General features: G+C 37.2%; 1 protein-coding gene across 4 annotated transcripts in view; it reads right to left on the bottom strand.

The window, feature by feature from the left end:
* Positions 1-1077: 1077 nt before the first annotated feature.
* NLGN1 (neuroligin 1) overlaps positions 1078-26407 on the bottom strand; it is a 311425-nt gene continuing 286095 nt past the window's right edge. For 2 of the 4 annotated variants that reach the window (XM_064516617.1, XM_064516618.1), the window contains 3 exons: positions 10737-10949; positions 5364-6153; positions 1078-4385 (listed from right to left, as the gene is read on the bottom strand). In XM_064516617.1, the coding sequence (XP_064372687.1) occupies positions 3563-4385; positions 5364-6153; positions 10737-10949 (1826 nt within the window). In that variant the 3' untranslated portion in view covers positions 1078-3562. The remainder of the gene's footprint in view (positions 4386-5363; positions 6154-10736; positions 10950-26407) is intronic. The other 2 variants (XM_026105779.2, XM_064516619.1) reach the window with 1 other exon arrangement.

The following is a 26407-nucleotide window of genomic DNA, read 5'->3' as shown; positions in this document are numbered from 1 at the left end:
AAGTATCCAATAACTGAAGTATTGCAAGATAAGGATCCATATCTAGAACAGATAACGAAAACAACATTAATTGTGTTTTTCTGTGGAACATTATATGCAGCTAGTTCATCCACGCCCTGAGAGGGGTGGGCAGGGAATACCATGTATAACCAACTGAGATACCATTAAGCAAGATGCGTTTTTATCTGCTTTATTTCTCCTAGAAATGTCAGCACAGCACATTATATTGCCTGTAATTTTAATAGATAAACGAGACAATGATTCCATTGTTATTTTTTTCTCAAAATGGTAGAATACATTTTCTTAAAAAGGTCTGCAAACATATTTACAAAAGTGTGAAAGCAATAAATGCAGGCTTTTTATATTTTTACTGAACTTCCAAAGACTGACTAATATCCTACTTTTATTGGAAATCTGGTCCAAGGATGATACAAGAAATTAAATATCACACTCAGTTTTGCTTTCTTTTAGGCTATTGTGGAAAACAACTCAAACAGATAAATGTATATTTTAAAAAGAACAAACTGATATTCCATGAAGCATAATAAAGATATTCTCAAACCATTTTCTATTTTTTTGTTAAGTTTCAGCTTTAAAACAGCTCTTGGTCTTTCTTAATGTCGTCTTAAAATGCGGGACACCACCTTACTTTCAGAAAGCTAGCTGCTGTAATGTAATTATAAAGTAGCCACTAAAATATCATTCACAGTATCTGCATCACATGAATTAACCCTTTTCAAACAGGAGTTTTAAAATTGGTGTTGTTGCCTTCATCTTTCACATTTAAAATACTATTGCCTGACAGAAATAAAGTGTAGTGTCATGCTTGGTTTACCTAAATCATTTATTTTGTAACTAATAAAAGTAAACAACTACCAGATACTGTATATATAGAGATATATAGATATATGGCCACAAATAAAGTAGAGTAGAAAGTTATTTTGGTTTTGATAAAGTTAAGAAAAGCACATAAAATCATATTTCATGTATATCTTGTTTTATGGCCATCAATGTTTTTGTATTTTTTTGTTTTGTTTCATCAACATAGCAAAATACAATCTTCCTATTAAACAATAATTATCAGATGGCAGACAATTCTTTTTATTGGTTTACATTGGCAGGTCACAGTCTAAAAGCACAACCACATCAGGCAGAAATTGCACACAGACCGCCCTGGATTTTGAAGACTGGTTTTTATACTTCTACCAAAAAGTGCTTCTTTTAAAACCGGGGATTGTAAAATGCACTAATTAAACATGTGGCTTTCTGTTCTTTTTAGCTAAATAAAATGACTGAGATTGTAGTACTTTATTTTGCTACAGTTTTAAAGTTTGTGCTTGATGTCAGTAAACACTTTGAACTTTCTAGCAATCATTTTATGAAAGTTCAATCACCCAAACAGTGAAAACCAGGTGAATTTTCCTGTCATGCAATACTGCAGATTTATTTCAATTAGGCCTGTTCCTTTGCTTTTCTCATTCTTGATACTTACATTTTTAACTTATTCCCAAAAACTATTGGAGATTTGTGTGTAATACAATGACATCATAGATTCACAATGCCCATATTTTTGTAAAAAATGGTTTTAGATGGGACTGGCCTATAAATATGCAGTTGTTTTATTTGTAGAAGGCATGTTCATGTCTTCAAAAACCAGACTGGTCTTAAGATATTACTCTTTATTTGAGACAGTTACCATTACTTCATTAAAAAATGACAAAACAGCAATAAACATTTTAGCTCTTTAATGAGCAAAGATCAGGTCTCTTAGCATTGGAATAATATTCGTTATCCAGATTATCTTTATTTCACTCAGTGACCAGTAATATGGCCAAGAAGTACAAAGTAATTTTCCATCAAGTAGTATACAATTTTTTGTGTGTAATAAGCTTTCATTCTTGAAAAAGAGTAACTGAAAAGAAATGTTTCTGTTACTGCAGTTAGTTTGTCAGAGAAAGTTCTTCGCATTATCTTACAAACTATCAAAATTGCTAGTAATTTGAAAAAATGTAAAAAAAAATCACATAACTTTAGTCTAATAGAAATATAGTACAGGTAAGAGAGAAAGTATTTATCAGGGATGTGCTCTTAAGTCCATCTCAATTATTTCTTTTATATAAATGTACATCTGATTACATATACAAACATTTTGAAAGGACCGTCATATATAATTACTGGAAAGCAACAGGGGAATGAAAAATTTCTTGTGATTTTAGAACATTCATTTAAAATCACACAAACATATGCAGTATTCAGATTTTAAAATTTCCAGTTGTTGGCGCTCTCCCCATCCTTACCTACCCTCTTTTATCTACGCTGTTGCGACCTTGTCTAGTGAATTCGTTCGAATGGCAAAGCTAATGTATAGCCAAAAGGGAACTAACTTTATATTAAAGTATTATAAGTAAACTTTGTCACATGCAACATGAGTTCAAACAATAAACTGAGAGCTGTAATCAGAGTGGTAATATTGGGGCATCTTGATATTTTAAAATATCACTGCAATTGAATCTTTGGACACACTTTACCTTACCAATTTGAACTGAATAAATTGTAACAGCAGATTATAAATATTTCATCAAGGGAGATTCCATTAAAGTTACAGTTATGTTAAAGTTAGAAATTGTTTAGGTGGAAAAGAAAAAGAACACGAACAATACAGAATTCTATTCTGGGATTCATATCAGCGAGTGTTCACCACTGTATACCTAGAATACCATCAAATACCTTTAAGAACTGTTGCAATTCCTTTTATTACTGAAGCTACTGTGAAATATTTTACTGTAATTACTTTTGCCCCTTTAAAAATCTTCTTTAGGTTGTGCCAATTGATGGAGAAAGCTTCTATTAAAAACTCCAATGGGATGAGAAGAATTTTAATTACGGCTTAATCAGCAGCACAGCCACCAAGCATATAAATTATCATGCACATCGTGCTAAAAATATCCAGTTTCCTTTATTCCCACAACTTTTATACTGACAGCACTTATGTGATAACGTTGTACCTGCCAGGCTGTAAAACTTCTTTGTCTGACTGGCAGATTTCAGCAAGAGCCCCTTTCTAAGGCCTTAACAGCATTGGTGCTTTGTGTACTTATTCAAATATGTAAATATGGTCTACACAATAAAACAGGTCCAAATAAAAACTGGTGAAAATTATCTGACATTCCATTAGTGTGTCCCTTGTGCATATTTATAGGTATTTTAAATTTCAGTCATAGTTCTTTCCTGTTTGTGTTGCACATGCCTAATTCCATTATCTAACTTAAATCTTCAAAAAATTAATACTTGAATGTGAATGAAAAAGTATCATTCAGGACAACTGCTTCAAGCAATTGCAAACAGTTGGGTTTTTGTTTTTTTTTTTGTTTGTTTCTTAAGTTCATTTGATATATGTACAATTCATTTTTTTCAAAACCCCAAAAGTTCTTGATATGTATATTCACATAATATTCCTCCATATTTAAATAGTAAGAGTCTTGTAGGTTGAAAGCCAAGTAATCTTCAGTAATATCACCTACTGTAATCCATCAAAAAATAAAGTTTGTTTCGTCTTGTCTGGCTATACCCTGGTTGTTGAGTGTGAATGGGGGTGGGGATGAGGATGGGGCAGAGTATTGTTCTGTCCTCCAGTAAATGTGTTGAATGTGTGTAGGGGCTGAATCCCTGGTATAGTGTTGGGAATCATTGTGATGGTGTTGGGTGTCATTAAGGGAATATCGTCAGGAGACCTTCTCATAGCTAGCGTGTAGTCTGGGGGGCAGGCGGTCCTAAGAACCACCTCATGTGGATGGATGGACTCACATTCATGATCCAAGTCAGTGTGCTTCATTTGGAGGGACATTATCTCCTCTTCTTGTGCATGGGTAAGATCATTGGTAGTAGTACGTTGTGGGCTACATCTCCTATGAACATCATGTCTCCGCTTGTCTTTTTTGTAGTACAGTGCTGCAAAGGCCAAAATGTTCAGGAACAGCAAAGATGCGCCAACTGCAATGGTAACACTCAATTCTGTTGAATAGTCCCTTTGATCCACTGAAAATGGGCTCGGCTGTTGCTTGGGATCATCTTGTTTGGCTGTAGGAAAGGCTGAAGTAACAGAAACAGAATTTTTCCTTGTTGGTCTGAAAGTATTGTCAGTTGATGGCACTTTAGTTGTGGTAGAGGTATACTGTGAAATGTCGTTAAGATTGTGCAGATGAGGTACCAGTTCCAACCAAAGGTTCACTTTATTGGCCCTATAATGTTCTTTCACTCGTGGTTTTAATCCAATGTGAAGATACAGCTGGTCTTTCTGAGAATATCTGGTCCACGCTACTTCTTCAAAACGATTCGGTTTTGTGTGAATGAATTTTGTATCTTGTGGCACTGGCTGATTTGGGTCACTAAGAAAAAGAAAATCTGAAATGTTACACAGTATTGCAAAAGGAATTATAAAATTAACATTTTACACTTAATGTTTCAATCTGCCTTTGACAGAGGCAGATTCTGCTTCCTAAAATTAGAGGCCTTAAAAACATTGCTTAGAAACAACATTATACACACACACAACTTTCTTTTACTTTGACTTCAGCGACCTCCCTTGCTCCCCAAATGGCAGTATCTCTCACACTGAAATCTTTTACTGCTGAGGACAGTTTGCCAGTGGTGTGGTGATGTGGACAAATGTCTCTGAGAGACCAGTGTGAGAGGCCGCTAAGCTTTTTTCTCTTTTTAGTAGCTTAAAGCTCAGCGTTTCTATTCATATGCAGTATCTGTGGCCTTCCAGAGGTGAAAGATCACAGCAGTGCATAAGCCAGTAAAACACATAACATAGTCCAATAGCTGAAGGTAGAAAATTGTTGTGAACTACCAGTGAAATCTAGTTTTGAACTACCAGAAAATTGCTGCAAATGTTGATACTTCTCAAGTTCTGAATCACATATTTTACAGTCAGAATTCTCATTTTAAAACAAAATAAATGATCAAAATAATCTATATTATGTTTGATGCAATATTTGTGTCATTTCCTATCTTATAGGATCAAAATATCATCAGTATTGGAGTAAAGCTAATTACTGATGTAAGCATTTGTAACTACACATATATATGTTCAGCTTTGCACTTTTCAGAGGATCCCTTAATTATTTTTATGTAGAAAGTAATTTGTGAATTACTTCATGCAGAATGGTCACAAAGATATTTTTCCCTCTTTTTGCTGGAATGTGCAAGTGAGCTGAGGGACGTTATAAAGAACATAAATGTCCAGCCCAATTCTTGTGCATGCAAATACAGAAGTATTCCCAAGGGACATAACCAAGGGAAAGGATTGCATAGTTAGGTCCCGAGTTTATATACAAGATTATTCTTTATCTGGTACTCACCCAGTTTTTGCAAAGTTTGTCCAGTACGTCATCACCACTGCACTTAGCATGACATCATTTTTGGAGAAATTACAGGGAAACAATTCAGTAGGACCAATCATGGGAATTCCTAGTACATAAGGAACCTCATCTCCATGAGCTGCGTCTGCCCATGCAGGTACCTGATCTGTCTGGCAATGGTGGTAGAAGGCATAGAAATATGTAGGCGACCCAAAATTTGAGTGAAGATCTGCTGTAGCCACTGCTGGTGCAACCCACTGGTGATCAGTAAACAAAGCCAGCAATGTTTTCCTTCTGGTCTCAGGATTGTGTCGATCTGCCCAGTCCGTGTACATAAATTTAATAGTTTCCCTCAATATATCTTTTCCTTCAGGGTATCCATATAAGTTATCCACAAAATTAGAAACTGCAAAGTCAAAATCACTAGCTGATATGCCATCTTCACTATCCACAATATTTTCAACAAATTTCAACCCTTCCCCTTGGTTAACTCCCAACATTATGTCATAATTGAGAAATTCTCCTTGTTCCATCAATATCTGAGGATCATCTGGTATCACATCCCCATCAATTACTGGTCCAAAGGCTATATGGTATCTTGCTGGTTGAATGTCCTGGTCAACAAGTTCTCTATAAGGCTTCTTCTGCAGACATTCTACCAACTCGACAGTGTCTGACATGTTGCAACCAACTTTTGTAGCCAACATCCTGGCGTATTTTGCAGGTTGAAAACTAACTGCCCAGCTGGAGAGAGCTGTTCCACTTTGAGCTATTGCTCTTTGAAAAAGTCCTGTGGGGAGAAATATTTTAAAACTACTGATATGACCTTGAAGAGCTACGTACATAAAAGATTCAAAGAGTTTTTTGAAACGATAGAAAACTTAACAAAAGAGATACTTGAAAAACAATCTCAGTAATAGATAAATACACAAGATGGTGATATCTGACTGTCATTGTATCTACAGGTAATGTATACAAAAGAAATGCAGTATGTGCAGAAACTGAAGCAAATGAGTCTACTGCTGTATAGTCCAGCTGAGAGTCAGACTTTCAGAATGAACTCAGGAAGAAAAAGAATTGGCATTATCTCATGTAGGATAATACTATTAGCTTTCAAAAAAAAAAAAAAATCCTACCATTAAAAATAATTAATAGGTTGGAGGAAAAGCCAACAAATCTCTGAATCTCTGGCTATTGTTCAAGCCGTCAGCAGCATGCACACATATGACTCTGTTTGAAATTAACCACATATACTGCTTTTCTCTCTTCTCTTTGGGATTAAACTCGGCTTGAGAGGTGCAGTGCTTTTGTATTCTGTATTACAGTAAAGTTTATGTTCTGGATGACACAGTATGAGGTAGCTATTAAATTTTTAAGTAATTTATCTAAGAGTCAAGATCTTTTCTTAGAAAGAGTCTTTTTCTTAATGAAGGTTTATGGTGATCACGCATTAAAAAAAAGAGATATATTTTACACTGACTGTTTAGCCATGTTATTCAGAGATTTAAATGTGCTCAGGTATTCATTTAGGAAAGTGAGTGTAATCTTGCTCCGCACGTAAACCTGAGCAAAACTCAAAGACTTCTGTGCAATTAATTTGAATTTATGCTAGTTTAACTAGCACTCTGGACCAGGAACTCCACTCACAGAAATAACAAAATTTGTTTAAATTGACTTTTCCTTTCCCTTCTGTAAGTATTCTTGAGCACATTGTGACTGAAAGCCTCCCTGCCTTGGAGTCAATCATTTTTTTTCTTCCAATGAATTTAATGCAATCAAGTCTGCATCCCAGTTCCCATACTTCTTGTGCTCGCTTTTGTGTTGGGCCTTCTTTGCTGTTTTCCACTGGTTTTGATGAGGCTAGTTCCAGCTCCAAGAGGGATTTTGAATCTAAACCTTGTGCAGCAAAAAGGAGAAGAATCACTCTCCTATAATGCTGATCTCTAATGTCAGCCCAACAGAAACTCAGAGTATACTTAAGCACCCGTGGCCTTTCTAATTTTTTGCATTTCATGGAATTGCATTCAGTTCATTTCAGTTGTACATATTTTGCACTAATTGCTAGAAAATATTTTGTACTGGACCGTACCTCCTGTAGCTCACTGTGGGTAGCACAAAATGGTTTATAGCATAGGTAGGTTGTACTGATATAAGATACATGGGTCAAAATGTGATTTTACTTATGGTGATGGGTAACTGGAGTAATTCCATTGACTTCAGTGCAGCTATTCAAGAACTGGCAGTAAGATCTGGCCCCATCTACTCAGTTTTGCTAAGGATGTATTCTTGTATCTTTGGTCCAATGCTTGATGAATAGCTGGAAACTCCCACCAAAGGAAAGGGGGTTAAGGTGCTCACTTTACCTCAGAATTTGATTCCAGTAATGCAAAACATGTCTGCTTAACAACGTATTATTATAAATCAAAAAACTTCCACAGCCTCTAAATGATTTCAGAGATGTGCCCTGACAGATTCTACCGCAGTATCAGCCTCTGCATACTCAGAAGTTAGTTACAATTAATTGCTGGCAGGAACATTTTACAAATTTCTGAGGAATTTTAAAATCATTATAGACTGTGTTAGGGCCAAATCTCAAAGTTTCAAAACCAGATAGGTGTAGGCACTGAAATATGTAAACTCAAGCCTCTCCCTAAATTCATGAGAAGAATCATATCCAAGATACTATTTCCTTGCAAGGTATGAATAAAAAATAAGAGAGAACTTGAGATATAGAGCAATTAAAAATTGTGTGCATGTCTGCAAGGTCAGATATTTAGCAGTTCAAAGTCAGTGGAATTACCACAGAGGATCTAAGCATTGTAATAAATGTAACAAAATGAAAAAGGTGAATTTTCACAAAGATGTATTTCATAATACTTCATAATGTTTCTTTTTTGCATATTGTGTAAATCTTTTTTATTGCTTTATTAAATAATTCTGAATAAGAACAGAAAGAGCAAGCTACAGATTAGGAAAATGCTGATATAAACACTTTGGCTTGCTAAGTGCTGCATAAACATTAAATGTTGGATTAAGTTAAAAGTGGTCAAGTCCACTGGCCATAAAGTTATCTTAGTAAATGAACCAAAACACCATTCCTTCTCTTGAAGAATACTCAAGAAAATATGTCTCCTCTCAAACCATATGGTGAAAAATGAGCAACAGTATGAAAAATTGTTTTCATTCTGTCACATAATTCCTGGCAGAAATTGGTTTCATACAGGAAGGGGAACTACATTTCTATCTGATAATGTATATGATTATTATAGCTTATGGGCTTCAGACTGATGTAAAGAAGATTTAAACGCTCAGTGGGCTGTATTACTTTGTGGCTCCTATTCAGAGTCTCACCAAAGCAAATAATAATAATTTGGATTTATTCATCCACATTTTCAGAGCACTTTCTAAAGACAAGTGCTGTTCTGCCCACTTGCAGATGGCTAGCTATGAACAGCACCATCTTGAAGTAGGCTGAATGCTTCCTCTCAACTACCAAGAGATCTTTTCAATGGGAAATGAAGGAAGCAAAGAGAGCATCTGACATTACAGCTTACCAAAAAGAACGGTTAATAAGTTGACTCGAAAGTTTTTTTGAAAATGTTAACATACTTCAACACAGTTGAAAATTTGGAAGAACATTTCTTATTCGGAGCTGACCAATTTTTATTTTAATAATCTTTTAAATGATGGTTCAAACGACTCCTAAATTGAACGTAACAAGTATGTGCATCATGCTGTTTTGTTTAATCCAAAATTAAATGAAATGTGGTTTTGCTTCTTTCATAAAAGAAACTCTGAAAAATTTACTTTTACAATTAGATCTTAAGTACATATCTTTAGAAGCCCTCCCCTGTCAAAGCCCCTCCAGATCCATTGAACCACTATGTTGGCAAATTATCATGTCAGTCACCCAAACAAACTCAGCTCCTGACAGAATTGTAGCTGTGTTAGAATATGACAGAGTGAAGTCTGCTGATAAGAGGTAGCACCTGACTGTCCAGATACTGTAGATACTGGCATATCACACTAAGGTCAGGTTATGTCAATAAGCTCAAGATCAAGTAAGAGATAAGGGAAGAGAAACCAGGTCTCATTGTTCAGCCCTAAGCTAAATCCTGTATGACTAAACTTACTTTTTGTGAGTTTTGAGGACAAACCAATTGCGCAGTGTGATCCTGAGATTGCATAGCATAATGAACATCATGCTTACAGCTTGTTCTTACAGGCCAGTTTACAAATATGTCATATTTAACAGCAGGTAGATATTTAAATTTAAACCGTGGTCTGACTATTTTCCAGTAGAACTTTTATGTAAAAGCTAGATTCTTCTCTCATTTAAAATAGCATAAGGTCTGATCTAAACAAACTGATACTCCATGGAAATCTTTCCATTGACCAGGGCTTTGGGTAAATGCAACTCTTTTAATGTCAGTGGAATTATTTTTTTTAGGACTGGCCAATTAGACCCCCATAGAGATACAGCAGTATAAATCAGTTGAGGATCTTATGCACAGGACACAGTATGATGTCCCTGGCAAAACTAAACAATACAGATAAAAAAGTGTGAAAACAGTGAGACAAAAATAATGTGATCAATAAGCAAGAGCCATGCAAATGAGAAAAACTGTATGGAACTTTGGTGCCAAAATCACAGGAAAAAATTCTTGGGCCTCAAACAGCATGTTTTTAATTTCCTGCTGTCTGCCTTAACTAGAGAGAAAAGGTGTTAGTTAAGGAATAGTAAAAAACATATAGAAGAAAATCCATTTGCAACTTGGATGCTTTGACAATTTTGGATCATGCATGCAAAACATTCAACCATTCTTTTATTAGATGACAGCAAGTGAAATCCATGCAGTTTCAGACAAAAGATTTCTGAACTAGGCACTCATTTCCTTCGCACAAGATAATAGTTTTAAGTTTTTCAGCTGTTCGCCTGAAAAGAGAAACTGTGTCATTTTAGTTTTCTTTAAATTCTGCTCCTCATGATAAACTAAACATGCCTTTCATGACTGACTGAATATAGATGACCTCATCTACTGTGAGCATGACTGACTGGTTTTCCAAAGAGGACACCCTTAGGTAGGAGAGAAAAGAGACAAAAACGGTGCACCGAGCAAATGCTGTTCAGAAGTCTGCTATAAAGTGCTTCTACAAAGCTCCATAGGAAAAAGAAGAAAGTGACCCAAAATTTAAACATGCACAGAAGAGCTGAGGGAGAAGGCAGCTAGTACAGCCTTTAAAAAGTTCGCTTAATATTGAGCTGAACTCAACCGTTCATAGGAACAAAGAGAATATACAGAGCATCACATAGTACTAATGGCGGTGGCATGCAGACACCAAAATTGTCAAAATTTGCAACCTGCATAATACCTTTGGTTGAATTGCTCCAACGGTTACCTTCAGAATAATGGGATAAAGTCAACAGATTGACGCATGAACCGCCTGCACCAGATCCAAAAACAGTTATTCTTAATGGGTCACCACCAAAGAACCCAATATTTTCACTAGTCCATCGCAAAGCTTGAATTAGATCAAGGAGGCCGTAGTTTCCTTTTGCTGCTTGGTCGCCAGTGCTCAAAAATCCTGTGAATGTAAATAAAAAAGAAAGGGTTAGCAAGTGTTCTTCTAACTAATCTCGTTGCAATCTTCTAAGTAATACTTCAAAACTATATGGAGTTAAGTATCATGTAACTACATCATTTTCTTTATTCACTGGGCAACAATCTGCCATTTTGTACTCTTCCTAGAATAAATTCTTCGGTGTTCACTCTTTTGACCATGACGTATTAATGTAGGGAAGCTAAAGAAACACCACAGGCCAAGTACTCATCTCAGTATGGAACGGGACACAACTTAGTAACTCCCAAAGATTTTGTGTTGCTAGCACTAAGTTTAAGAGTAAATGTTTGGCAAACAGATATGCTACAGACATTTTTCTGAGCGACTTGGTGAACTGTGTATTGCAGTTTTATACTTCTACGCAGCCCACTATGCAACCATGAGCTCTGCATGTGCCTGATGGGCAACCGGTCCATTTTTTTCTATACGTTGTGTTTGGGGAAGATACTCCTTAATTCACCACAACACTTCCTTTCCTTTTTTCCCCCATTGGCTTTGCTGCTCCCCCCCCCCCCCCCCCCAAGAAAAATTCAGCTTATATCATGGGACGGGCTAGGCTGAACAACGTGAGCAGCTCTTCAGTTCCCTGGACTCCAGCTTGTATCCGTTAACCTGAGTTAATTGAATCTACATTAAAAGGATAAAGGCAATTTAAGCTGCTCCAGTGACTCTTTAGCATCAAAAAGATAAGAGCTCGGGGTAAACAAGGAAGCACAAGAATTGCTCCCTTTTACTGATGTGGGAAGAAAAACAGTGGAAGGCGTCAGGTACAGGAACAGCCGTTTTACGCTTTACTCGCAGCGGTACCCTGGTATTTATTATTGCTGTTACTCTTGTCATTCGAGCCTGCTGACTCTAAAAGGTGGACAATAAAAACTTTGGAGAAAGTCTCTGTTGATAAAAGACATTGCTTTGCTTTTGGATCCCGTTGGTTGACATTTCCAATTTTCTCAGCTTAATAAACAAATGTTTAAACAATACGAGCATTATGAAGAAACCCACTGCCTCCATTTGCATATGAAACTCATTTAGCACTCACTAAATCAACAATGTGACTGTTTTTCAGTACACGTTTTGCACAGAAAGGCAACCCTTCAAACAATTATCTCCATATTAATTAGATATTAATGGATCTTCTATTCTAGTTTAAGTTGCATTGATTTAAACTTTCTTTGGTGCAGATAGTCTTCTCAAAAGAAAAGTTTACAGTATTTTTTCAGGCAAAAGCATAAAATCGTTTTCATAGGACTCCTACTGTTTCATTGTGACAGTAAAAGCAGCTTTTGAGATATTTCTAAGAAGAAATACACATGTGCATATACATACACACTGTAAGAATTTAACAAGACATATAGCTAGGTGCATGTGTGTGCTTCCATTTATGTATAAAATGCATATGTCATTTGTTACTTGATTATTCTGATTTAGCGTCAGATGGAAAGCTTACATCTGGTATTCTGACGCATGCGTAGACATTCAGACCAACAGACCTTCTCCACTGTAAACTGCTCGGAAACCTAATTGGCCTCGCTGCCTACATAGCTGAGCTATGCTACATTTAGGACAAGCAGCTTTGTTTGTCTAGGTCAAGCCTGATTTTTGTTTTCGCGGAGAGGAAACAGGCCAGCAGCACAAGGTGCCAGGCCAGCAATTCTCCCACTTTCAGACCTAATGTACCAAATCTAATGGGCATGCTTCATTCAGTGTAGCTGTAGTAAATTGTTATTCTACTACTGGATTTTAAAACAACCGTGAGTTCACAGCTAAAAACTGCCACATTTACTGCTTAACTGCATAAAAAAGCAAAGTATCATCACTGCCATAGAGGAAAATACAATCTTGATGACCTTAGATATTCACCGAAAGCCCACCAAGGAAGTCGTAAATATAATTAATTCAATTTCATTTTACTATTACAACTCAGTAGTGGGTTGAGAGGATTTTATTCCACTCTCCTTTGCTCTCTCTCGCTGTCTTCTATATAGACAGAAAGGCTGATGTGCATGCCCAAGTGAAAAAACAGCCCTAATATAGTCCTTCCTGCACAGGAACAGTCATTCCTTTGCCTTCAGGCTCCCATAAAATGCTCTCGCCCCCACCCAAGAATTTTTTAAAGACACTGGTAGAGGATGTCTTTGAATCTACGACAGCAAATCTAGTGAAAGCTTCCTAACTAGTTTCTCTAGTCTTTGTTAACTTGCTTGGAGTTGAGGAATGGTACCAGTGACTGTAAGGAAACTAAAACTTGGGAATCCACGGGAACGACGGGATCCCACGGCTGCACGCGCTAGGGCAGTCCTCCCCTTTCCTTGCATGAGCATGTGACCGGGGAAAATCAGGGACATACCAGTTCCCCAGGTGAAGCACACAGGTGACTGCCCCAATTTAGGGGATTACGGAAAATTTGACAATGGCTCCTTGAAACACGGATCCCTGAGACAAGAACAGTTAGAGCTGTGCCCTAACCTGTGCCCTGAACAAGTGACCCTTCGCTTCCCCCCGTCCCCGGCTGGCGGGTCCCCTGGGCTCACGCAGGTCCTGCTACTCGGCAGGGCTGCAGTGTCGGTTTAGAGAGACCCTGCAGATTTCTTAAAGTGATTCCAGGACATTTATTAGGAAAATCGATGGCAGGGCTATAGCTGACACACTGTGATTGCTCTGAAGGGAAAAAAACACTAGCACTTTCTGAAAAAGTTTTCTGTAATCTGTATAATATGCGGCAAAATGGGAAGCAGCTAAGTTTTTGTCCGGAAAAGCAACAAATGAAATTTGTAAGAAAAGCTTCAGGAGACTTCCCTGGTGTTAATTAAGTTCACATCGAGCCTCAAAGCTCAGTCCAAAAAGGGAAATCTTGAGAAATTACCAACAAACTAGTATTAAAGAATTCTTTGTGAAAAGGATCTTTAACAGAGGGCAGGAGGGAACGCAGACACCAGGACACTTGCGTTCAGTTCAGGAAATGAGCCAGAAGGGGGAGCTTTCAGTTTATTAAAAAAAAAAAAAAAGGAAGTATTAGTAATATTTGCCTCATTTATCTATATTAGACAAATTATGACTTGTGTCCAGAGCAACAGCTCTGATGCAAAAGAAATATGTCACGCCTCCTCAGCAAGAACCACTTTGGCCGACTTCCACATCTACACAAGATGGATGATTATTGATGTTGACTTTCATGACATGAAACATTTCTATCTCATTTTTCAGAACCATAAGAAGCCTGTTAATATCACCACCTGTTCATGCATTTTGCCTTGTATGCAGTATCATCACCATGGCTCAGAAGCATTCAAGATGTCATGAAATCAGAGATACGACTGACAAAACAGATGAGGCTTTTCGTTCCAGCTTTTTTTTTTTTTTAGTGAGGAATGCCTCAGTGTAGTTGAACCCATCTCACTAAACATCCATATAGAAATGCTCTAAAACACAGCAACATACATGCTCGGTAATATAAGTGGGTGCAACTACTTACTGCTATTTACCACTTAGATAAAATTAGAGTTTGTGCCATTATGTTTTGTCTTTATCCCAAGAGGAGCTTTCCAAATGTAATTAATATAGATACCATGCAAACAAATATCAAATCTATTTCTCCATCTGTGGCATTTCTAGGACATGATCATTGCAATAACTAGATATTAAGCTGGCAATTTAGAGTCACAGAGGTGAGGCTGCTCTTCCTGAAAAGGGCTTGTGTGTCTGAAAGCTTGTCTGTTTTTTCAACTGTATTAGCTAGTACATTAAAATACATTATCCCTCCCTGCAGTGCTGTCTTATTAACACCCTTGGCTTGTCATGTCTGTGAGAACACGACTATGCTACCACCTTTTGCTCTTGTAGAAAAAGTGAGCTAAAGTATGCCTTTTTTTTAGTTATTCCAGGAAGACATTTGCAAAAAAACCTTATTTTTGCATTACTCTCTAAAAAGGTCAGATTAAGCTAATTTTGTTCCATAATTAAGTCCTTCCACTGGAAATATTCCAATCATCAGCTGCACAATTGCTATATTATATTCTGAATGGAAAGGTTATCTCTTATCTATCCAAAGCAGTAGACTCTAATAGAATTATGGAAAGGAGAATGTGGGTCTTTTGTGAGTTTAAGAAAGATATTTATTAAGTTCATTTGGACGAACTCTCTGTCACATGACTGTTAGACAAATAGGCACAGTGTATCAAAAGCAGGTCCTATAGCTCGTCTTAAATAAAATTTAATGCTATATGGGCCTATCTGCCTGGGTAATAATTTATGCTTGCTATTTAGATAAATCTTTTTACAGTATAATTTCAGTGGTTTTGAGGAGGAGATAAAATAATAGAATAGAGAAAGTTGAAATGTTTTGTTGAGAATCTTAGTAGATTCAATTATTTCAAGCTCTGACCTAATTTGAACATTCAAATTAATGCAGAGGGAAAGGCCAGGACAGAATTCATCCTAATGTAAAGGACTTCCTAAAATTTATTGTAAAACTTGATGACCCAGTAAAAAGTAGGCTCAGGCTGGTGGATACATACGTGCCATTTCATATCACAGAGAACCAGAACTTCCCTCTGATACATTTTGTGCATCTACGTGTTTCATAACACAATAACCTTTGCAACTGGATGAAAATAAGGGCAAAATGTCTCGCTGGAAAAAACCATCTGCCTGCAAGAAAGTACAAAAACTTTTCTAAAAATAATACAAACCATTTTATACAAACTGGTCTGGCATGCTTAACGGGGTTTTCCAAGGGCTGTGTTACTGACAGGAGTAACACTTCAGATTTCAACATTACCCACCTGTTTAGGCATGTGTTACAATAATTTTGCTATGTTTCCAGTTACAAATCCCTAGGTAGTCAACTGTCATCTTCTATTTTTCTAAAAACAAATGTTAAATTGAAAAGTATAAACACATCAGTGCATAGTTGAGGAACACAGGAGAGATATTTTGAGGGATGAGTATGTATTCCCTCCGGATTGCAAGTTGCTTGGTTAGGACTTCGCTTTGACACCCTCTATTAATAAATGCTAATTGCCAGCTACAGAAAACTTGCCCTAATTGCCAGCTACAGAAAACTTGCCCTTTACACTGAACCTATTCAGTTAGAAATGTGAGCAATATAAGCAAATTGTAAGTAATATGGTTAAATTTTAAAAGCACATTTATTTTCATCTTAAACATCTCTCTTGAATTAACATCAACTAACCAATCCAGACCTATTACGTGGGCAGCAGCACTGTGAACATTAATGTATATGTGATCTTCATGAAGCAGAGGATACTGCTCCTCGCTTTGCTGACCAGCACATACTAACATTAATATCATATTTTACTCATGGATAAGAGGTAAGGTGACTAAAAGGACCAGGAATTCCCTCAGAGAAGATATAGATAAAGATAAACCATTTAGTCCAAGAAAAATATTCCATTGTAGATGTCTGCAATATACCTCTGTTCAAGAAATAGATAAGCAAGTCTTCTGAAAACGCTGCTCAAACAGAAGTTCTGTGTCAAATTCATTTTATATACAAAAAATAAAGTAACTGTGACATTAGCAAAGTATTTTTCTGTTTCTGTAGCTTTCTGCCGCTTACGTATTAGTAATAAGATGAATGATTTAAGAAGTGTAAGATTTTATTTTAACTCCATGAGATGTGCAAAGTATCATGCTAGAGCATTATGTACTCTTTACTAGCTCTTAAAGATATGTGAGACACTGCATTTATATATGGATTGTATTTCAATTTTATGTATAGGAGATAAATTAGTAAGTCAGAATGTTTGCAGCTGGACAGACTGCATTTTTTTTAACAGTTATATGACAGACATTCTGCTGCAAAATGTCCATTAACAGGGGTACGTTATATGCATATATTGTTTGAAAACCATTCACTCTTCACTTAATAGTGAGGGTATGCGCCTGGTCACATAAATTGCTTGAAAACTTGTTTATATCCTCTGGTTATTTTATCAGAAACTTTATAAATTACAGGCAAGTATCTTCCACAGAAACAGCCTGAACTGATTTTTTGGCCCACAGCTCCACTTTGGGATGTCTTAGGCTTGAGTTTCTGCCACAATCCAGTTACAACTACCAAAACACAGCTGAAAGCGCAATACAGCACTGATCAAAGCGATGGGAGGGACCAGGAAGGGTTCTCATGCAAGGCCACTTTAACTGCAGATGTTTTAGAGCTGTGGATTTTGAGTTTTTTTCAACCAAAGTATCTTTTACAGAATGAAATCCATCCATTCAATTTGGACTATAGGGCTGACTTAGAAAAAACAAACCAAAACCCCCCAAACTCCCAAACCTCAGAATCTGAAAAGATTTCTATGAACAGTTGTTCCCACTCCTCACGTAACCCCAGTCATTCTGTAAAAAAAACTAGGAAACAGCTCAGCATTTTAACTGTCTTAATTAAGTTGTGTTTCTATAAATGTAACACTACCTCAAGGTTAAACTTATGAACAATAAGCCGTACTGCGAGCAATGCAAAACAGCTGCAATAATTCATTAACTTATTAAACTCTGAAGTGCTGCAACTGTGAGGTAGAATTACTTCAGAATACCAGTAGTACTAACTTCTCTGGCCAGTGCTGTTCTCCAGTAGGTAGCCTTTGGAAATTCCTCTTCATTTCACCAAAGTAAACAATTTGCAGAATTTAATCAGTTCTAAACATAAGAAGTTATAACTATGTCCTTTTCCTTTGGCATCTGAGAAGCCTACACAGAGAAGAGTGCGTGATGCTCTGGTGTGCGTTTTCAGCACTGCTATTTTTAGTATTGCACTTTTTAATACTCCTCCCAGAGTACTGAATCCTTTGAATTAGTACTAGTGAACTCACCAGAGCCACCAGAAAAGGTGGCCTTTCCTTGGGGCTCTTGGAAGCAAAGGAAGATCTCACCTCCTTGCATTTTATCGAGTTTCTTTTCCTGTGGGAGGCTAAACAAACCGAACACTGCAAGTAACACAAGACCTTTACAGCCCTTTGGTTCTGGCATCTGTCACTTGCCACTGCCGATGCACAGCATAGAGGCATACTGCAAAAGTGTGAGGTGTCCTTACACCACAGCAGTTTATTCCATTCTTACAGACGCATTGGCGCAGCCCCAACAGGTTGGCGCAACCCAGAGCGGCCTAGCCCTCAGTCTTTTTCCAAAACATGAGCTCTTTTTCACAGGCTGTATCACAGTCCTTTAAATGATGAGATGCTCCCTAGACAAAATTTCCCTCAAAACGCAGACTGTCTGCTTGGGTGTGACTCTTGCACTTCAAATGGCTTGCGCCAAATTTCTGAAGGAAGACAGTCTTTTTTTGTTTTTCATCCTGGTAGATGATCTTCAACCATTATGGAAGCAAGGAAGTTGCTTAAATTTACTGTGCTACTCTTGGCAAATCTGACATAGAAACTGAAGCAGTCTGAAATTATAATTTCTAGCATTCTCTGAACGCTGTGAGAAAAGAGCGACTCTGTCTTTATTTCAGTGAGTAGACTGAGAGTGCCTTCAAAGACCTTAACTTCATGTGGCCAATGGTTATTTTCCTCGATGTTAATGTCTGTCTTCTGTCTGCTGTACTATGCCCCATATGGTCAGTCTCTCAAATTAAGAATAGGAATTTCCTATGTGCAAAACGTTCATGCATTGGCCCCGTAACAAGCACACGCTTGCACGTGGGGTCACGGCATGGGGAAGGCCCACGCGATGAAGCAGGTCAACACACGTGGTTACACAGTACCTCGCTGGCCCGTTTCTCTGGCTGCACCGTATTTGGTATTGGCGTGGGAAGTGTGAACAGATCCTGTGCTTTTTAGGCAGTTCTCACCGTCCAGGACATTTTGACTTCAGTGCAGATAAAAGGGGCTTCAGCTGCCCTCTGCGTGTCAAACCTCTCCTGTGAGTGCAGCTACGCCTGTCCTAAACGACCACCCAAGAGACCAGCTCTGCACTAGCCTACGACAGATGACCTTTACTGAGGAAACAAATGGAAGTGCGATAATAATCTCAGAGACACTTTAAAACAGCTGTGTAACCAACGTGGTTAGTCCACTAGCAGTCATTTTAATACTCATTTTTGGATACGTTGTAAAGGGTTGTAAAAGGGAAAAAAGAGAAGGAGGAGGTAATTCCAGTCTTACAGATACAGCTGCAGAAACAAATTTTACAGGATTTGTAGAGCTATGTGCTGACACGTATCAGAGAGTGGAGGTAAGCCTAAGAACTGATGAATGACATTTGGCATAGACTGTTTGATGTGATTGTCTCCCTTTCTTCTTTAAAAAATACAGAAAAAGATGGTGGTTGCTATTAAAAAGATAAGATACCTATGAATATTTTCATCTCTGAGAAAAATAACCAATTCTGCGCCAGCAGAGAACATCTGCTTTAATGCCTTCCACAAGGTAAAATTCATACTTGTTAGCGCACAGCTGAGTCATGCTCTAGGGTGACACAACTCCTAGCTTAAACTATTTTTAAGTTATGTGTAAAATTTCCACAGAATAATGAACAACACTATAGTACTAAATAATACAATAGCAGTGCTCTCATGACCCCACAGTCTTTGAGAACTTTAACAAAAATATAAATAAAATCAAAATTCCCAGAAGACTGCATGGGCAAAACCGAATCTTATTAATAGGATGAAGTGTATAATTCACGCATATACTGATCCTTTCAAATACATCCAATCCCAACAACCAAACATAGCTTCAACCAAACCCCAAATACTAAGGAAATAATACATGGAAGAGTGTGTGGGAAGTGTAAAAGTCTTGATTATTTGCCTAAATCTTCTCTTTTCAAATCATTAGGAGCCTGCTATTGACTTTACTAACAGTGAAGTCTGGCCATGTTCATAGCATTTGAAGATCCCACCTGAAATACCTCTAGTCTTAGCCCAATGCCATAGTTCGACCCTTCCTACTCAGCGGAGGAAAGCAGTCCCCCAAGGGTGAGAGAGTCTTGTCTTCTCCAGGGAGGAGTGCACAGCTGTTCCGCTCCTCCTTATTTCAAGTACTGCAATATGGTATTAAGTAACCCACAACACATTGCATCAATATCTGTCCTCTACTATTGCCTTTCACCATTCCCATTTTCAGAAGCAAAACCATAAACAAGCTCTTAAGAAGATACACCAGTCTTTCTTGCAGTGGCCCATAACTTTTAACTTTAGGTGATATAATTAAACACAGAAGCTACAGCTCTTGATAACATCTTATAATGGACAGTTAACACATACCAATGTTCTCAACATGCAAGGTTTTAAAGATGAAAAGAGACCCCATCAAAAAGTGTCCGTTCCATTTTCCTTCAAGATTTAGGTAAAATCAGTACATTAGCTCAAGACAGTCCAGAAGGTGCTTGAAGATTTTTATACCCAGTATATTTGAGAAATGTTTGCTATATAATGAGCTGTTTAATATGGGCTTACTATTAGTATGAGAAACTACTTAGACCGTCACGTACCTGTAATTTAGATTTTTAAAAGCATATTTTATGTAGTAAATTTCAGTTGATTGTTATATGCTAGAGAACAGTTTTTTCCTGCTTAGGCCTTGAAATCATCTTTGCTTAATAATGATCAGTCAATGTATTATTACAAATTTTCCATTAATAGCATTCCGTTTTTCAGAATTTCAAATATATATGTGGATGACAGAAAGGATGGGTTTAATTTCACTAGAAGGGAAATTTCATATTTTAGAAATAAAAAAAGAATTGTAATTATGACATCCATTGAGAGGGACAATACCATGGTGCCTTTTTTTTTTCCTTTTTTTTTTCTTCATTCTTTTGATACGTCTTCATAGTGTTGAGCTTTGCAAAGAGGGTCCAATCAATGGTAACATATATTCTAGGAGCTGATGAAAGGGAAGTCAGAAATCTTCAAGAAAACTGTATACAGACATCAGTTAGATTAGTTAGAAGCCTAGCAGCTACTGAAAGTGCAATCTTTCAATCAGAACGTAGAAATTAAGGTGCTAATTTACTGTGGACTCAAATCTCCTTATTTGAAAACAAATAGAAAAAAACAACCATTGGACCAATTTACCAGGGCTGCATTCAGTATACCATCACTTGCATTTTAAAATCAGAAGCAGAGGTCTTCTAAAAACGTGTCACTGTTCTGGTAAGATTTAATTCAGGCAAGTCTGAACAGTACGATACAGGTGAAGGTCATACCAGATCATCAGAAAAATGCCTTCTGACTTTTTAATGTGTGAGTTAAACAACGTATGAGAGTTAAATAACCAAGATCTGACTTCTGTAACCTGATCAGTGCAGACAGACTCCTTAAAGGTATTGGGCATTTAATTAACTTTTGAGAACACCCAGGAAATAAAGCTTTTGTATCTCCTTTCTCTCTCTCTTTCTTTATTTGATTTTTTCCCCCAATTTTAATCTTATTTAATCAGGGTCAGTATTATTCTTGGATTTTGATTATTCATCTGAAGATACGTACGTTCACTATGCTCTCTGAAATATGCTTGGGGCACACCACCAAGTTATCACTTAACGAATCCTTGTGCAATGCAATACTCCAGCCTCTGCGGTAAGCATCTGCTGTGCTCTCCAGAGACACGACGTGGCTGACTGACTCCACAACCTACCTGTGGCACCGTATCCCCACTTGCCGCCTTGCTGTGACGTGCAGATGTGGCACTGTGACTGCAAAGCCCACATTCTGCTCTGCCCTTTTAAACAACTAACAGCATGTTTGTCTCACTGAAGACACCGTATTTATGGCTATCTTAGCCTGCATTTAAGAATAACTTCTGGAAAAAAAAGGTAAATAGAAAAGCCTCAGTTCAATTTCAGTCTGAATCGTAAAGAAATGTGAGGCATGTTGAAGCACACCACAGATCTCATCCCATAATTACATGACATTGCGTTATATATCACATGACTTGTTATTGCAGCTGCCATTTGTCTTTATGAAAGCAGAGATGCCCAGTCTATTCTTACTCAGAAAAAGGGACTTGTCCATTAATAAGGAAGCTGAGAAACATAGCCGGTTTTCAACTTGTTATCTGTGGACCACCAAAGGTCTGTGGACTACTTCTAAGTGGCCAATGATCACTAAGAAAAGCAAACCTTTCACTAGCAAACACATTTGCTGTATGACTTTCTGTACCCCAAGGGAAAACTTTGAGAGATTGGTAACCAAAATATGTCCAAAACAACCATATTCACCCATGGACTTGTGTTAGCTAGATTCTTAGACTGTCTTCACCGCTATTAGCTGAAGACCAGAAACATTCTTAAGAGCATATATACATAGACAGGGGCATCGAATCTAATTTTCTGCTAAATATCTATCAGCTGTGGTAGCCAAAAATCTTAAGTAATTAAGAAATGACTGGATCGCCACATGCTTCTTCCCTTCTTATACAGCATCCTGTCTATCCTAGTAGCAACTTTGATTTCTGCTGTGTCTGATTTTCCTGTTCCATTGGGCAAGATGCTTCACAGTGATTTTCATTCACAATGGTTTTACTGGACTGCAATATACATTTTGTGAATTAAAGGCAGGGAGCCGAAGAAAAGTCAAGAAAGTGATGAGGGTAGCTGTTACAGAGATGGTAACTTTCATTTACAAAAAAATCATTGCTATTAAACTATTCTTTTCCAGTGCAATCCTGAGTGATTCAGCCACCACTGACTACACATCTGTTAAACAAAACAGTGGGGCATAAAAAATACATATTAACATATAAATCATATATACAGCTCTTGTGTATTTCTTTGGAGCATCCTTATAACCCTGGTCACATGTCTATCCTCTTAAGTTTTCTAGCAACAATTTAAATAAATACAAGTCATCATTGTCAAAGAATTGTCCTCAGGTCAATGAAGGGGAAGGAGAAAAGCCTCAAATTCATCCAAGTTAATTGAGGCTAGAATCACTGCAGCTCTAACTCTTGCAATTTCACATTGGTGCACTTCAATTAAGGCATATTAAGAGCACAAAGTAATTTATACTCAGAGATTAGATGTCATGTGTGAAAAATTACTGATTAACCCAAAGTAGGCTTCTGCAGTACCAGAAGAACAAACGTTGTGGGACTCTTAAGTTCCAAGTTTCTGTCTTCATTTAGCCCCCTCATACTACGAAAGCAAACCCCAAATACTTTTATTTAAAGGTATTAGTAAGAAACACTTTACACATGTGGGCATGCACAGAAACACACTATCAGCATGTTGATCTTCAAGGCTTCACTAACCCAAGTTTCATCACCAATAAAGCACCAATACAAAAAAGAGATGCTTTCTGTTCCAGCTCCTATAATGATCTCAAATGTTTATTCAGTTGCTAAAAGGCAACTTTTTTTTTTCACTCTACTATGTTACAATTGGAGAATTCTTTGAAAAATTTCTTCTTGAAGCCTCACCTAAATTATAAAATGCTGCAGCCTTTCATTCCGTTCCGTCATGAGTATCATATCCATTACCACTACATCATCTGAAAATACACATATACATATCTACAGATAGATCGGGCTCACTGCTATTCTAAATCTAAGTAATTTTAGTGCAGTCAAGAAAATTTGTCAGTTCAAACAAGCAAGGATATGATTCCATGTGCTTGATCTTTTAGGATATGTAAAAGCATGACAGTAGTAAGTGCATTCATAGATACTGCATCAAATCTACAGCATCAACAAAGTGGCTAAAGTAATACTTAATGGATAGTAGGGAATAATTGATGTTTCAGATAAGTATGAGAGATGACTGGAAGCAGAAGTAAGATTCTGGAAATCTTTGAAAAGAAAAATGTGTGTACATATGTCACACAACTCTCAATAACAGATTGCTCTACATTTAGAGATTTCTGCAACAAAAAACATTTAAAGAAAACGAGTGTCCAGTTGAGATAAATATACAGTTGAAGATGCTAACTTTACATTTACTCCCCATATATTCTGTCGGGAGCCAGATATTCAATAATGCCTAATCAGAGAGCATCACACTTACAACAGACTCACCTAGCATGACTAGTTTTTGTCTTTTCACCATAAGAATATAGAGACCTGATAAATACCAAAGTGAGGAAAAGACTGACAACAAAACTTAAATTATATCATACTTCTATCAGGTATTTTAAAATCTTTCACCTTTTTTGGAAAGCTATTCTACAATTATAAAGTAATACCTTGATACAATACAATTATGCAGCTTTTTGAGTAGGAAGGTTCTTTTATGGGAAAGTAATATTCTTTGGTTTTTCACATTTGGATGACATTAGGTGTCTTGAAGCTTACAACACCCAAATGCAGCCAAACTCTCATAATAAGAGAAAGAACAGGAGTCAGAGGTCACAGGGAAAAATTCTCAGCCCAGAGCAAAAACTGAATTTATACAAAATGGTCATGTATAACAAAACAATGCTCAGAAGGGGACAAGAATGTCAAGCACTTAAAAAAAAACCCTAAGAAATCTTGTGGCAAAGAAGGGCTTGCTCATAGGCATCAATATTCTATTCCTCCATTTATGAATATTCCAGTACAATTCTTGTATCTTACAACAAAGTAGATCAATATGCACAACGCTCACACATTAAGTAAAAAGATACCAATTTATTTTTAAACAGTTTAGCAAATCCTACAGGTTCTAAAGGCACTTTCTCAACCTCAGATGGGTTGGTGTAAATCTAATCTGTACTAATTTTGCCCAAAACAGATGGCACACGAATTAAATTGTGTAGACCCTTTTATACCTTCATTCTCACTAGGTCCCTTTTGGGATAACTAATGTTCATTTCTTAGGGCTCTATTCTTCTGCACTGATTCCTGCTAAATAACTGAAAACAACCTACATTATTATATAGGAAGATATACCCAATGGGTGTAAAGTGCAAGAACTGGGCCCTCAAAGGATTATGTTATGTATGCAAAGCTTGTGAATAAAAAACAACAGTTTATCCACAGTCAGTACAATGGTGTCTGTGTTATTTACAATGGGGAAACATTTCATTTTCATAGGCCAAGAAATATTATCACCTACGGTAACCACCTAAAACCAGAACTATGCCACTAATCCTCATTCATGTACATCATTCACTTGAAAGAAGCAGGTATGAACTCATAGGACCAAAGACCACCATCTAAAAATAAAGATTGCAGACAGTAGGTATCAACAGGTGATTATTGCTGGTTACTTATTACGTAAATGGCTTAAAAACCCACCACAGACCAGGGCTTAAGTATGTCAGAGACGTAACAAAAAGTGCTCTCAGGCCGTATGTAAAGCAAAGGAATCAGCATGTGGAAAAAGAAGTTAAAAGTTGGGAAGCTGAAATGACATTGGAGAGAGTTTACTAAAACAGCATGAGTCACAGATTCTCACTAGCCTAGCAGAGGAGAGCAGAGCTCTGCTCATGCTGGTGCAGTGTCATAAACGTCAAAAAAAAAAAAGTTTCACAAAACCTGCAGCAGCCAGTTAGAGGATACCTTATTTTCATGGAGCTCCTTACACAAAGTTTCCTATCTCTCCCTCTTCTAAGTCAAACAATTCCAGATGGCTTGTAAGCAAGCCTAAGTCCCACCGTCTACTCTGGTCACTAGATTTCAGGTACGATCTGCTCCTTTTAGGGTTAAGAAAAAAAAGTATAAATGGTTTATTATTGTTCTTCCTTTCTACAACATTTATATGTGGTCCTGAATTATTCTGGTAGCAGAGTGGTTTACAATATGCTATGCTTTTATCCTCACCCTATATAATAAGGTAGTGGAAATATTCATTTCATAGGAACAAGGAAATAAAGTCCAAAGAAGGAAAGTGATTTGCCCAAGATTACAAAGGAAAGTCATGGTGGAAGAGGTCATTGAACCGGTCTCTGAACTATGAGGCCAGAAATAGGTTCTTTCTTTTACCCAGGTGGAAGTGTCAGACCAGTCACACCCAGTGATGCAGACCTCTTGTAGGTCCTCTCTCACAGCTACAGGATCTGGCAAATCTAAGCAATGAAATAGCTAGAGAAATACATCATATTTTGAAGACTTTCAGCAACTACACACTCATCTTTGATATTCTGGAGCGAACATTATCATACTGTATAAAGTAAGTTGTGTGCTAACTGATGAAATAAATTGAGTTTCAATAGACTTTGCTCAACATCACACCCAAAATGACACATCAGTAATTACCATCAGATCTCAAGCAACATCCTGAAAAAGTTTACCGAATGTAAAGCACATCTGCTAGATTGCAACGGCATTCATTCTTGGGAGGCTCGAGATTTGTCAGAAAATGTATTTATACCCAACATCAATTCTGCTGACTCCGAGGATTGCTTCAGTTAACAAAGGCATCTCTGACACTGCAATATAGAATCATGTCCCATTTCTGGCAACGTACTGCTAGCAAAATACCAGCTGTTTTTAGTAGAGGATCAGTGTGATACAATGGGTTGATGTGTCGGCTTGATTAAT

This window comes from Dromaius novaehollandiae, chromosome 9, assembly GCF_036370855.1.
Source record: "Dromaius novaehollandiae isolate bDroNov1 chromosome 9, bDroNov1.hap1, whole genome shotgun sequence".
Lineage (NCBI taxonomy): Eukaryota > Metazoa > Chordata > Aves > Casuariiformes > Dromaiidae > Dromaius > Dromaius novaehollandiae.
Note: the sequence above shows the minus strand (reverse complement) of the source record. Positions and strands in the feature narration are given on the sequence as shown.